The sequence below is a fragment of the Colius striatus genome, chromosome 5 (assembly GCF_028858725.1).
Source record: "Colius striatus isolate bColStr4 chromosome 5, bColStr4.1.hap1, whole genome shotgun sequence".
Lineage (NCBI taxonomy): Eukaryota > Metazoa > Chordata > Aves > Coliiformes > Coliidae > Colius > Colius striatus.
The window spans coordinates 54,303,159-54,317,190 of record NC_084763.1 but is presented as its reverse complement, the minus strand read 5'-3'; the positions used below and the strand labels follow the sequence as shown (position 1 = coordinate 54,317,190).

Below are 14,032 nucleotides of genomic sequence, written 5' to 3'. Positions count from 1 at the left end.
AGACACATCAAGACAACCAAACAATATAGCATATTTAATTTTAATTGTTACTTATAGCCCTGTGGTTTCTTTGAATGTCGACCCATGTGAATGTGTCATAGACTGGAGTGAGTCCCCTGTGCATTCACAGCAGCATTGCATGCAGTGAAAGGATGTAAATCTGCACACATATCCATGAGAGTCACCCTGTGCACATAGATTAGCTGTGTCTGCATGCATCAATCGGGAGACAGTATGAAACAGGTCAGATTTGTCATTGGCAAACAGAGCACTGTACAAATATGACAGATGCAAGGTGGAACCAATTGAATCTCCTGCCTGTGGATCTCCACATGTTGGTAAGTTGGCAGCGGAGTCATCCATGAGCTTTGTAGGGCCCAGCCAACCAGTCCTGCAAGCAATTAACTAATTCATACTCCCCAAGCAATGGAGAGAGGAAAAGTTGCCTAAAAATCCAGCTTAAATGTTGATAAGTACAAAAGTGCTTTTCACTTTTGGAGTATAAAAAATTGCATTCTTCAGGGTGAAGTCTTACAATGTTGGGGTTTCTTTAAGCAGTCTTTTTAACAAGAATATTTGATGGTTTCAGACTGAATTGTCAATTTAAATGTTTTCCTGTATTTTTTTTCTCAAGTGGATGCAGGGGAGGGCCACAAAGATGATCAGGAGGACTGGGCATCTCTTCTACAAAAACAGACTAAGGGAGTTGGGATTGTTGAACTTGGAGAAAAGAAGGCTCCAAAGAAACCTTGTAGCAGGCTGTACTTAAAGGAGGCTTATGGAAAAGATGAGGGACTTTTTATTAGGGAATGCAGTGATAGGACAAGGAATAATGGCTTTAAACTGAAAAAAGGTAGATTTAGATTAGCTATATAAAAAAGTTCTTCACTGTGGGGATGCTGAGGCTCTGGAACAAGCTGCCCAGAGGAGCTGTGGATACTTCATCCCCACAGGTGTTCATGTTGAGTGGGACTTTGAGCAATTTGAGAAACCTGGGTTTCCCTTCCTATGGCAGTGGAGTTGAATCCAAATCAATATGTTATTCTATGATTATTTAAAACTTGAGAGGAATACCAAGTAAAAAGTATGTATTGCAGTGTTTATTTAATGTTTAAGTAGTTGCTTGCAGACTGTGTGTAACGTGTGTACTTTTATTTTAAAGTTATTGAAGCTGAACCAACTCATGATTCATTTGTGAATAAAGGTAAGTTGGCTTCTTATAAGCCCATTCAACAGAATTTTTGAGGGTTTTTTTTTTAAGGATTGATTATTTACAATTAAAGTTGTCTACAGAAAATTTTCATTTACATACCCATTGAATAACCACAAGTGACTTGATTTTCAATCTGTTTAAAAGGAGAGCTCTTCCCCCAGACTGGATGTTTTACTCATCCTTTTTTTTTTTTTTGCTTTATGAATGTTATACTGTAGTTCAACATAATATTCCTTATAAAGGAAACATAGAAGTGGTTGAACCACTTTTTCAATGTCCATGCAGAACACTCATCTGTTTCAACTGCTGTCATGATTGTCCAGTAATTATGCAGTTCACTCAACTGGTTTACTTAGGGAGATATTTGTTGTATGCAATAGCAATCTCTGGCCATTAGTAGTAATTGTGCTGTTTTGTCTCTCACAGTACCAAAAAGTGAAGCTGCTGCCTCATCTGCAAACAGTATAGGTGGGATGATTGTTATACTGATCTTCCTACTCATAGCAGGGACTGGCCTTACACTCTATTTCTTCTACAAAAAGAGACGTGATCGACAAGCAACTACATCCAGTTTTAACAGTGCCATATACTGCGGTGATGCTGACCCTGGAACTCACGAATCAAATTGTCTTGTGACCAATATTGAACAAAATGAGCAGGCAACAGTTTAATAAGCAGGAAATAGTTTAATAAGCAACATAATCTTGGGCCTGAAAGGAATCGAAGTGCTGGAATACAGGAATTCTTAAGGCAAAGCAATATTCTCCCATGGAAATTCTAGTTCATTTTGCACGGGATGTCTCTTGCTTTCTGCAATAGCATGAGCAAGCAATCTTGCAAGGTAGGTGCAGAAATCTGCTCACCAGCTGTAGTGCCTGGGAGAACTGTTGTGCACAGAGCTACGTTATGTAAGTGAACACCCAGGCAGTTCCAGTCTCTGCATGGGTCCAGCATCACCTTTAGGTATATGAAGTACCATGCTCACCACAGACAACTGTCACAATCTGCTCCTTATCACATTCCAAAAAAGTATATCCAGCTCTGTAGGTATCCTGAAAATGCCACCTCGATCTCCAGCACAGCCTGACAGAATTGCACAGGTTGGATGGGACTGAGAGCTCACTTCTCCAAGCAGGACCAGCTGTTTGCCTCAGCCAGGCAGGATGATCCAGTGCTTCATTTTTCTACTGAGGCATCCACAGAAACTCTTCATGTTGCCCACAATATCTGAATTAACACATTTTCATCCTCTGTATATGACTGATAGAAAGTGTAAATTGCTTTTGTTCTGCTAATTCTGTAACATAAGCCTTGAAAGATCAAATTAAGAGAGTTAAGTAAGACATTGGAATGTATTGTGAATAGAAATACTTGATCATTTAAATAACAGAATAGGGATCTCGAGGGATCCTGCAATAGGAGGGGAATAGACAGGATGGATCATACACAATTCATATGTGAAAAAGTGATGTAAAATTTTGCTTGGAATCTCCAATACCAGCAAAGATTTGACAGCTTTTTAGGTCAGTTTTTCAAATCCTAATGGAACTTACCATTAGAAAATATTTTCTAATTTCCAACCAAATTGGCCCCTGTTTGGACTCTGTTTTGTCTGGTTTAATTCTTTGTGTATCACTCCAGATTCCCATCACGACAGAGCCAATAGCATTGCATGTCATACTGGTCTACTGGTATATTCAGTGACTCAAGTCTCTTAGTCTAGAGAAGGTCTTTATTTAATTTGGTAAATTTTTTGATGTCTTAATCTTTTGAAAGGTTTTACTTGTGTTTAAATTAAAATGATTTGCACGTGTATGAAATACATGGGAATACCTTTTTATCCTATGTTAGTTCACTAAATGGGCATTAAAAGGCTGGTTCTAAGTAAAAAGCTTGTGTGTCTCCTTAAACAGAAGTATTTATCATAAAAGTGAAAATAACAGGAAGGGAGGGATGGGATTCTTAAGTTTCTGTAAACCAATGAGCATCCTCTTTTGCTAGCCTACCATGCTCTTGAAGGTGAGTAACGACCTGTCTTTACTGTCCTGTGAAAACATGTGTCTCATTGCTTCTTTATCCCAGACATTTGAAAGCTTACCCTAATAAACATCTAATGAAACTGTTATAATTCAAGGCTGCTTAGCTGCTGCACTGCTCCAGGTGTTTGAGACATATCCATGTATATTTGATGGCTCCTGTCATGTCTCCATCTTTTGCACCTAGTTTAAGGACACTACTTATTTGGAGATATGAAATAGATGCTCATCAAAATGCTTGGATGCATACCTAGAAACAGATGTGGGGGTAATTTAGTGCCAAAAGACAGCTTTTTACCAGGCCTTGGTACTTTCAGGGCTAAGCTGCTGTAAATAGAGGTTTAGGGGACCACAGTTTGTCGATTTGTCTAGCTTCCACATAGGTTCTGTATTTGGGCTTACACACAGTCATAGCATTTATAAAATGCCTCTCCAAATAAACAAGATGTGGAAACTTCAGTCGCTTGCTCTTTCTTTATCAATGTTTGGGAGGTATTTTAGAGAGGATGTCCTGCCTTTTCCCACTGTTTTCCTTATATTTCTAAAGTGTAACTATAACATGGCTGAAAAAATAATTGACTCTCAGCTTGAACTTATTACAATGTAAGAAGTGGTAACTGCCTTCAGGGAAGGAAAAGCTGTGGAAGAATTCCCAGCTTCCTCTAACTTTCTGTAACGTCAGACAATGACACAGCCATGGCAGACAGATGTACGAAGAAGAATAGAACATCCTCCTCCAAAATAACACCAATCTACAGGTAAACTATTTGATAATATCAGTACCAGTAACTTGGGACAGAAAAGAAAATATTAGCTGCAGTTGTCTGGCTAAAGCAAGACTTTAGGAAGAAGTTTATGAACTGAAAGTGTTTAATCTTGTCATTGGAGTTTCTGAAACTAGGAGACAAAAAGGGAAGTGAAGAGAAATTTGGAACAAAAGGTAAGAATGATATATAAATATAAACAGAATAGATAGTGTTGAACTAGTGCCTTCAGGCCAGATTCCAATGGACAAGAGCCAGATTTTTCTGGGGTCAATAGGAAAGGTTTGAACTGCCTCATCAGCATAAAGTTGTCCCTATGTCAGTGTATCCGGACAAAGGAACAGTTAAAGTTCATTTGTCTCTTCTCAGCTGTGTCCTTATCTGACATGTCCAGCTTTCTCCCTTCTATGACATTCTGCATGGTACAACTTTTAATTCACTATCTGTTAAACTATGCTATTTAAAGGATTTTAAGGATATGGTTAGTAGTTCTGATATCTCTAAGGCATTGTTTACTCTCATTTCAGGAGATTATATTCAGTGCAACTATTATACTGGCTTTTTATCTGGACTCTTGATCTAGACAGCTAAATGAAATTCATCACACCTACTTTTAGAACTAGTTGACATAACTCTCCTTTAATGACAACAGTTAGGAATATACATGTAGGACTTGCAGTTTTTCTGTAGTCCACCAGGAAAGGCTAATGATGTTTTGGACGTGTGAGGAGATAATATTCACTAAGGAGAGGAACACGGGCTTGTGCACTGAGAAACATAAACTGAGGTTGGTAAGAGGGTGGCACAAAAATATATTGTGAGGTATTCAAACACAAAGGGACCAAACGGGAAGGCCAAAGCAGAAATGAAGGAGTTTGAATTGGTCCAGAAGTACTGACCACCCCTGGGAGAGCCAGGCATGGCTGGGCAGGTCAGCAGTGACTTGGCAAGGAGGGATCTGGGAAGTACAGATGCTGCTCAGGGAGGTGGTGGAGTCACCATCACTAGAGCTATTCAAAAGGAACATAGATGAGGTGCTGAGGGATGTGATTTAGTTTAGTGATGAGCCTGGCAGTGTGAGGTTAGTGGTTGGACTTGATGATCTTAAAGGTCTTTTACAATTGTATTGATGCTGTGATTGAAGGGATGGTCGGTTCCTGTAGGAGGACAGGACTCCTGGTTATGAGGAAGCAATCAGGGAGTCACTTGCTTTACCTAAGAGAGACAGGGGAAAAGCCAGCTGAACTCTTACCCCAGGATCCCAGCTGTGCCATTCAGATAGCACAAGAGGGTGTGGACAGGGAAGAGGAGGAGAGTATAAAATATTTGTGTGTTTGTTGCTACCTGTTTGGATACTCTGTTCTTTGGAAAGGGCACAACTGGGAGAGCAGGCTGCTTTTGTGCCTTGAATGACTCCTCATGTCTTTTACAAGGGAAGAGCTGTCTAGAAAGAGGAGGAGATAGGTTCCTCCTTCAGAATAGTAGGTCAGCACAGGGTCGGGAGGATGTTTTGGGGCATTGTGTTGGAGTGCAGAGGACAGGAAGGAAACCAGGGTTTTCCTAAGAGGAACAGAAAGTGGGCTTGCAGGGAAGCCTTTGGGGTGGTACATTGGAAGCCATTTCTCCTAGAGAGCTATAGAGGAACTACATGTTCTGTTTTGCAACCCAAGAAGCCACTGAGAGAAAACTTGCAGGCAAGCACTTTCTCTGTGAAGGTCACAGAAAGTGGAGATGTATTTCAACAACCTGTTACAGAAACACCTCCCCCCACCACATCCCCCTCTTCTCCCCAGGTGTCCTGGGACATGTTCAGTTTGAAGAAAAGGTAGGGGACAATTACACCTGCTGGATCTGAGAAGCTTGGAGTCTGCACTTGGGGGAACATTGGGACACAAGAAAATTGGGATAATAAAAGGTATGTTTGGTGTGCAATGTCTAATGATGAAATGAGGAAAGTGAGAGGGATGAATCAGCTGTCAGGAGGCAGGTGGAATAGTAACACATGTTCCATCTACCCAAAGATTTGTCCTATGCTCCATGTTGAAAGAAAATTGTTTTTTATGACTGGCCAGTGGGAACAACAGCTGTTGTTAGGCTGCTCTCTGAAAGGAAGCTTCTGTTAGAGGCACAGTTTGCTGTGCACTCTGATTGATGATGCATTTAAAAACAAGTAAAATATGGGATTTCCTCAGGGTTAAATCTGTTTGCAACAAATTTTTATCAGGAAATGGCAAAGTAGAAATGTGCAATCTCCACACATTGCAAAGATAACAACTATCTGGGAAAGAAGAGACCAAGCTGCTTAGTGCACATGTAGTGCATATAACAGTGAAGCTCTTTATTCTTAGTTGGATTAAAAATGAAAGGGAATTGCTTATGCCACTAAAAACATTATAATTACTTTACTGAAGATGTAAAATATAATGATATAACAATTTAGGGTAGTGATTTTAAATAAATGAGGAAGCTAGAAAAAAGACAAAAAGGAAGAAAATCCTTGAAGTTTGCATGAAAGCTATTTGCATTCAGTTAAAGAACCACAAGAGACGAGCACATTCATAGAATCATAGACTGGTAGGGGTTGGAAGGGACCTTTAGAGATCATTTAGTTCACTCCCCCTGCAGAAGCAGATTCACCTAGATCAGGTTGCATAGGAAAATGTTCAGGCAGGTCTTGAAGACCTCCAAGGAAGGAGCCTCCACAACCCCTCTGGGCAGCCTGTGCCAGGGCTCCCTCACTGAAACAGAGAAAGAGTTTTTTCTTATGTTTAAGTGGAACTTTTTGTGTTCCAGCTTCATCCCATCACCCCTTGTCCTGTTGCTAGCTGCTATAGAAAAAAAGGGATGTCCCAACCTCCTGACACCCACCCTTTAGATATTGGTAAATGTTAATAAGGTCTCCCCTCAGTCTCCTCCAGACTAAATAGCCCCAGTTCCAGCAGCCTTTCCTCATAAGGAACATGTTCCAGGCCCCTGATCATCTTGGTGGCCCTGTGCTGGACTCTCTCCAGTAGTTCCCTGTCCCTCTTGAGCTGAGGAGCCCAGAACTGGACACAGGACTTCAGATGAGGCCTCACCAGGGCAGAGTAGAGAGGGAGAAGAACCTCCCTTGACCTACTGGCCACACTCTTCTTCTTGTATCCCAGGCTGTCATTGGCTTCTTGGCCATGAGGGCACATTGCTGGCTCATATTTAGTTTATTATCAATCAGGACTCCCAGGTCTCTCTCTGCAGAGCTGCTCTCCAGCAGGTCAATCCCCAGCCTGTACTGGTGTGTGGGATTGTTCCTTCCCAGATGCAGGACTCTGCACTTGTCCTTGTTGACCCTCATGAGGTTCCTCTCTGCCCAACTCTCAAGCCGGTCGAGATCCCTCTGAATGGCAGCACAGCCTCTGGGGAATCAGCCAGTCCAGCTTCAAAACTGTGGTTTATCCTTTCCCCTATCCTTGTCCCTGTCCAGAGTGGACCAATGTCACTCGCACCATTGCAGTGGCAAGATTGTACCAAAGGCAGCATGAAGACGACACACCTTTCAGGACTACTCAGTCACAGCTATCAGGTGTCTGTAGCAGCCCCTCATGTCATGCTAAATTAGAAAAGAGAAAGGGGTTAGGCTCTCCTTCCTAGCTATAAGTGACCAAAACATACTCTCTTGGATCCAAGAAATCCAGCAAGGCTGGTTGGTCCTTCCTCTAGGTAGGCATTTGATAAATGGCACAGAGGGTCAGAAAATCTTCTACTGGGGTAGAGAATCCAGCAAACTAGCTGTCTGGGAGAGAGGTCAATGGCTTACTGTGAGTAACATTAGAGAAGGGATGATAATGTATCTCTGGCTGCTCAAGATGCTGTTGGGAACGATAAGTCCCAGCAACAAGTTCAGTCTTTTGCCCTTTGAGAATGACGACTTCTGTCTTGAGTTTGTGAGTCTAGCTTAGCTGATGAGGTTGTTTGGGCTAATTAAAAACCCTGAAGATTATTTTAGGTGCTAATTATAATTCTCAAAGCAAAGGGAAGTGGTCACTTGTGACTAAAAATATCATATTTCTAAGTTCTTCCTGAACTATTTCTAAGTATTACTTGGTACCTGCCAATATCCTCTAAACCCAGTATTAAGTCAGTAATTGGAGAAGTTGGGGGATAATTGCTGTTTAGAAAACAATAACGACTGGAAATAGTTTTATGCAGCATATTCTGTATACAGTTGAAACTTAGGTGTAAAGTTCTATTTGTTGACAAAGCTCCACATTTCTATCCATTTTTTTTAAACACATTTGGAATAATTCCATTATCCTGAATAGATTTCTAAACTTTATTCAAGTCCACTTGAAATGATCTACAGGCTGGCATCTGCAGAGTGTCCTGAAGTGACAAAAAACAGCAGAAAGCGCTGCCTGAAAGTGTGTGTGTGTGTGTGTGTGTGTGTGTGTGTGTGTGCCCCATCTTTTGAGAGACCTTTTCTTCAGCTATGACAACATGGATTCCTGTAGAGCCCTACATAACATGCCTACACAACAGAACAGGGATACTTACTTGAATTAAATCAGTAAATTTGTCTTTCATCATGGTTTAAAAACAGTTTTGCTGGGTCATATGAAAGGTTTGTTCTGCCTCGCATCCTGTCCCTGATGTGACCAAAGGCAGCTGCTTAATGAAGAGTGCAAGAATCGACAAACATTAAGAGGTAGCCCCTTATTTGCCTCTCTTGGCCTCAACATTTGCAGCTCAGGGATTTCCTGAGCCAGAACTGGTGGTTTTGTATTCATTTACATACTGAAACTAGCATGCAATTAACCTTGGGTTTGAATTTGAGAGTACTCTAGCAACTCCACAGTGAGTTCTCAAACAGACAAGTTTTAATGTGTAACAAATGTGAGGTGATTGACTCTCAGCTGCATAGAAAAGGGGAAAAAAATCCCTTTATAGCTAATACACTCAGTGTGTGCTCTTACCAAACTCTACTATATAAGTAAGCCCCCTGAAAGCCAACAGAGAAAAAAAAAAGGTATTACTATATTTCTTAGAAACAGCATGTTTACTTCTTTTTTCATCCTATTGAATCCTTTTAGATGTTCTGATACTTCACATGCATCAAGACAATTTCTGACAGCAGTCCCATTTACTGTGTTTTCCTTATCAATTCAAATTTTTACTTTATTTCCTGACAAATCCATTCTATTAATTGCCCCACAGCTTAGGGCAGTGTAGCATTAACTTACAGAGTGTCAAAATCCAAAGCAAGTTTCTAGTGCTCTGAATATCTGAGGGCAGAGATCTGATGTCCTTGAAGCACTATTTTTTTTTCTTGGAGGTAAGGATATTCTACAAACCTACATTCTACAATCCTGTTCTCATGCTAGTGCAGCTTGACTCATGGTTTTTCAATTGTTGACTTCTAAACTGAAGCATTTTTGAAGAAAAAGGCATGTCTCAGCATCTAGCCCAAAGGTAGTACAGAGAACTAAACCGTTGATTTGCACCTTTCCATGAAGAACAGTGGTAGTTCTATGGGTGTTACCCTCCAAATTTGCCTTCATTAAAGGAAACTGTGTCTGATCAAGTTCTTTCCTTGCATAATGCATAATTTTGTGTTTCATTTCACAAGCCAGTCACTGCATATTCTTCATGAAGTTCATTCTGCAGCTTGGTTCATAGATGTTTCTTGTCACCCCTCTGGGCATCCATCAGGGAGTGTACACGCCCAGAAAGTGCAGGACTGGACCTCTTCTAAATATGGGTGAAAACATTATATATAATACCTAAAATGAAATAGCCATATTCAGGCCAGTGTGAGTAATAAACACAATTACTAATAAAGACTAAGAATGTCAGAAATCTGGAATCACATCTGGAAGAGCCAGCCTAATTTTCTGTAGATAATATGAGATAAAGATCTTGTACCAGTGGTAATGCTTTTAGCCATCCTGTAGTTGCTGAAAAAGGGTCAGAGATGGTAGTGAAAGAAAACCATTAATTACCCCATGCTTTAAAATATTCTCATGATTTTTACTGTGTTTCAGGGAAAGCTGTCAGTGCATTTAATTCATGGTCTGCACTTGATCGGTGAGTGAGTGACTGTCTCTGAGTCTGCCAAAAAGACCACTCTGAGACAAGACCAGTCAGCCTCTTTGGATGCAGTGGGTGAAAGGCACATCTATGGTTCTCTGGCACCTTTCTCACTGTTTAAGGCAGATCAGCCTGGGCATGAGGCTTTGGTTGGTGGACAGGAGTGAGGTGACAGTATGCTGGCTTAGATCGATGGCTCTGGCACATGAACCACAGGCTGGTCCCCTGATGTTCTGCCACCCTTAAAAACTGCAGTATATTTTATTTACCACTGAGTGGAGTCCTTATCAAGACTGAGCACGTGCAAAACTTGACTCCTCAATCTGCTGCATGAGGTTTTATTCAGAGGAGCTTGGCAGTAAAGCTGTGCCTGACATCACAGCCAGAGAGACTAGGGCAGGGCTCATCAGTAGGGTACAACAAATACAAGGGTATCTTTTGGGGCACTGTTGTCAAACCCATAATTTCTATCAATGGTTTAATACTGTTTTTTTTAAAGACTAATCAATTCAATCTTTTTTTCCTTTGTAAAAAAAGCTGTATGGAGTAGATGAATATAAAGCATGACTTTGCCCTGCAAACCAAACATCACATTTGTGTTTGATCCATACTCCTGCTTTATGCAAAGTTGGGCAGAACAAATCAATGTTCACAGTATAGGAAATGATCTTGCAAATATTTGATCACCTTCTATTGTTTACATGCCTCCTATTAGAATGTCTGATAAAATGTTACTGAAGTGAAGAGCAGACTTTAAATTGTGCATGCATATGTTTTGGTACAAAGAATTAAGCTCGTGAATGCAGTGATGCTGCCTCATGTAAAATTAACAAGGAAAATATATTCTGCACTGAAGCTTTCCAGAACAGACTTAAGTTTGATAGACCAGTGAGGCTGCCAAGAAAAAGAGTGAGAGTGAGATTACTAAATATGGCTTCATAAATATGGAAATTTGGCTAAGTGATATGCAGTGATATGACCAGTATCCACAAAAATGTGGGTGCTGTATCTACTTAGATTAATATTTACAGATAAGGGTTAACTGAAAAAAAGCATGACATTGGCTGCAGGGAAACTGGCTGTGAACAATTGTAGTTGGAAGATATGTCAGGAGGAAAAGAAGTATAGTTTCTTCCTTGCTAGTGGTTGTAAAGAAATTTCATTTACTATATTCCCACCCATACAGAGACTGACAGGTAGGTCAGGCCATGAATTGGTATTGGGGAGTTGTCAGTAGGTCATTTCTCAGATGGAAGATTTTTCACACACTCTTATTACCCATATTTAAAATCATGGCCTGAACCTTGGTAATCCACAGGTAGTGGAGGAAGAAAACAGTTCTAAAAACATTTTATGCCAACATTTCTGCAGCCTCTCTTAAATATTCAACTCAAATACAGGTAGGGAATTAACATGCAATTATTAACAAGGTGTGAGAAATGGTCAGAGAATATGTTGAGTTGTCATGGACCTGTAAGAATCATTGAGTCCAACTTCCCGCTCCTCACAGGACTACCTAACACTAAATTAATGACAAAGAGCATCATCCAGATGCTCCATGAAGTGTTAGCCCATGGAAAATATTTTGAAGTGTTTTTTTCTGGGAAGTGGTGTGTGTTTTGTTATACGGAAGGAAACAGTGATACAGCAAAGGAAAAAGCCAATGACTCATCATAGAGATAATATGAAGAATAGACATTTTCCCAGTTATTTTTATAACTATATACTGTTATCCAGGAAGTATAGCTGGACTAGTTAGTTTTTCTTATCCAATCCATTATTTAAACAATAGTCCAAAGATACATGTTGATTATTTCTAATGATTACAGAGGCTCAGATAAGGAGAAGCAGCTAAAGGGTAGTACAAAAGGTTGATGAGCTTACTTGGCAGTGATGGAGCATACATTGGTTTGCTGTACCTTAGCCAAAGTATTGAGTTTTAAATGCTGTTGGCTCATCAGGCAGGGCTAGGCAGTGTCTGCAGCTATGACAAGCACTCTTAGTTGCAGTCTCACAGACGGGGACCTTCCTTCTCTCAAATGAGGCACCTGTGGCCCCATCACTGGGAACAAAGGCTGAGACCTCCTGAGCTCGTGGTGCTCACTCAGACATCAGAATAGCAATAACTTTGGACAAAAACTTTGCTTGTAGGCCAGCTTCTGTCACTCCAGACAAACACTGGCCAATCTTCACTTTATAGCTGAATGCAGCTTGTGCTGGGTATACATCATGAGCAATGATGAGATGAAGGTGCCTGACGTTACCAGATTTCTAAAGTGCAAAGGAGCAAGAAGAGAGTCTCCTGCCTGGTGCTCACCTTGTGATCAGGAGGTGCCAGATGTCAGTGATTTAGTGAGGTTTGCTCTTCTGGGTTTGCTTTTCCTTGGAGGTTGAACTCAGGGATTTTAACAGCCTAGAGCTGCTCCCTGTTTCCAGGAACCAACACAGCACTGTATAATTTACAGAGCTAGCCCTACAAGGAGAGGTGCAAGTGCCCAAGGTATGTTTTGGAGTACCAAGAATGTGGTTAAAATTGTTCAGATTTTTAGCTCTAAAACTGGTCTGCAACCTGGCTGAAGGGGTTCCTATCAAGTGCTTGCTTTTTCCTTAAGGAAACAATGTTTGTTTTACCACCAGGCTGCAGCTGGCTGTGATGTGGCTTGAGAAGCAGAGGAGGGTGAAGCAACTGTTCCCTTTTTGCATCTTTGTTATTGCACAATGTCCAACTGAGAAGAAAATGGAATTCCTCTTGGCCTTTTGCCATCTGAGCTCCAGAATAAAAGAAGGTTTTTAAAACCCCTGACAATATAAATGACAATGTATCTTTTATATAAACAGACCACATGCTGTAAGGAAATGCTGTCAGTCTAAGAAAAATCAGTTCAGGCCAAAGAAGAGTTTTCTCTTTCTAGGCAACATCTTTAGCAGTTGACTTTAAATACAAACAAAACAAAAAAAGCAACAACACAAAAATGCCTAGAAATGTCTTTTCCAGACAAAACTGTCAACTTTGCCATTGTTGTTACTGTATTCTGTCATCATCTGAAAAAGAAAATTCAGTTAACTTCAGTAATTCTGAACATCTGTACTTAGCATTTCCTTCTAATTTCTTATTTCACAATTCAATTTCTCCTTTTTATTTTAATCCTATAGACTGGGATTATCTCTCGTTCTTGCATCATCTTTCTGGTGAGCAGCCAAATAGGAACAAATCCTGTACTTGGCAACAAAGAAGAGATGATGCCAAATATCCTTGCTGTCACATTTTTTATACAGGTGTTGGGAAAAGTATGTTACTATCCTTCAAGAAATGTTTTCACCATGGATTGTTTTTGCCATTTAGCAGGTTTTTTACACAAAACACAGTAAAAATCTACTGCAATAAATGCCTTTATGCAGTTATAAGGACAGTCTGCAGTGGTTGAGAGGGGAATGCTATTTCTTTCAGGTTTAGCATCTATATGTTTGGAAACCAAATTCTTGAGAGCTTGCTCTGTGATCTGGGTAAGAAGAGATATGTGGTGTCTCCTGAAATTGTGGCTGGCTCTTGGGATGGCTGTCTGACAAGATTGACCTACTTCACCAGGAAAATGAATATTGTTTTTCAAATGAGCTATTTTTCAGGTAACTTTGGGTGCTGGTCTCCTACTTGCATTTAAGCAGAAATGAAGGTCCATAGGATAATCATGTAGAAAGAAAGACATTTTAGATTTGATCCCATGAGCTCCCCAGATATCTCTTCAGGATGGACAGCAGGAAAGCACTGAGATGTAGCCTTCCATGTAATACCTGCTTTCCCAAGGCAGTATAGTTTGCTCTCAGTGAGAGCTGATTCCTTTTTAAAGGCAAAATTTGCCCTGTGTTGACTTGGTTTCTTTGAAACATGGCATGTGACAGAATATTTCCTTATTTAGCACCCAGAGCTTTCTAAGCAACCACACAGCATTGGAAACTGA

The 14,032-nt window shown here is 40.5% G+C and overlaps 1 protein-coding gene across 2 annotated transcripts in view; it reads left to right on the top strand.

Annotated features, from left to right (window-relative positions):
- The window catches only part of LOC104559777 (macrophage mannose receptor 1-like), a 32,438-nt gene extending 29,334 nt beyond the window's left edge, over positions 1–3,104 (top strand). For both annotated transcript variants that reach the window (XM_061996181.1, XM_061996180.1), the window contains 2 exons: positions 1,163–1,204; positions 1,640–3,104. In XM_061996181.1, the coding sequence (XP_061852165.1) occupies positions 1,163–1,204; positions 1,640–1,884 (287 nt within the window). In that variant the 3' untranslated portion in view covers positions 1,885–3,104. The remainder of the gene's footprint in view (positions 1–1,162; positions 1,205–1,639) is intronic.
- The last annotated feature ends 10,928 nt before the right edge of the window (positions 3,105–14,032 follow it).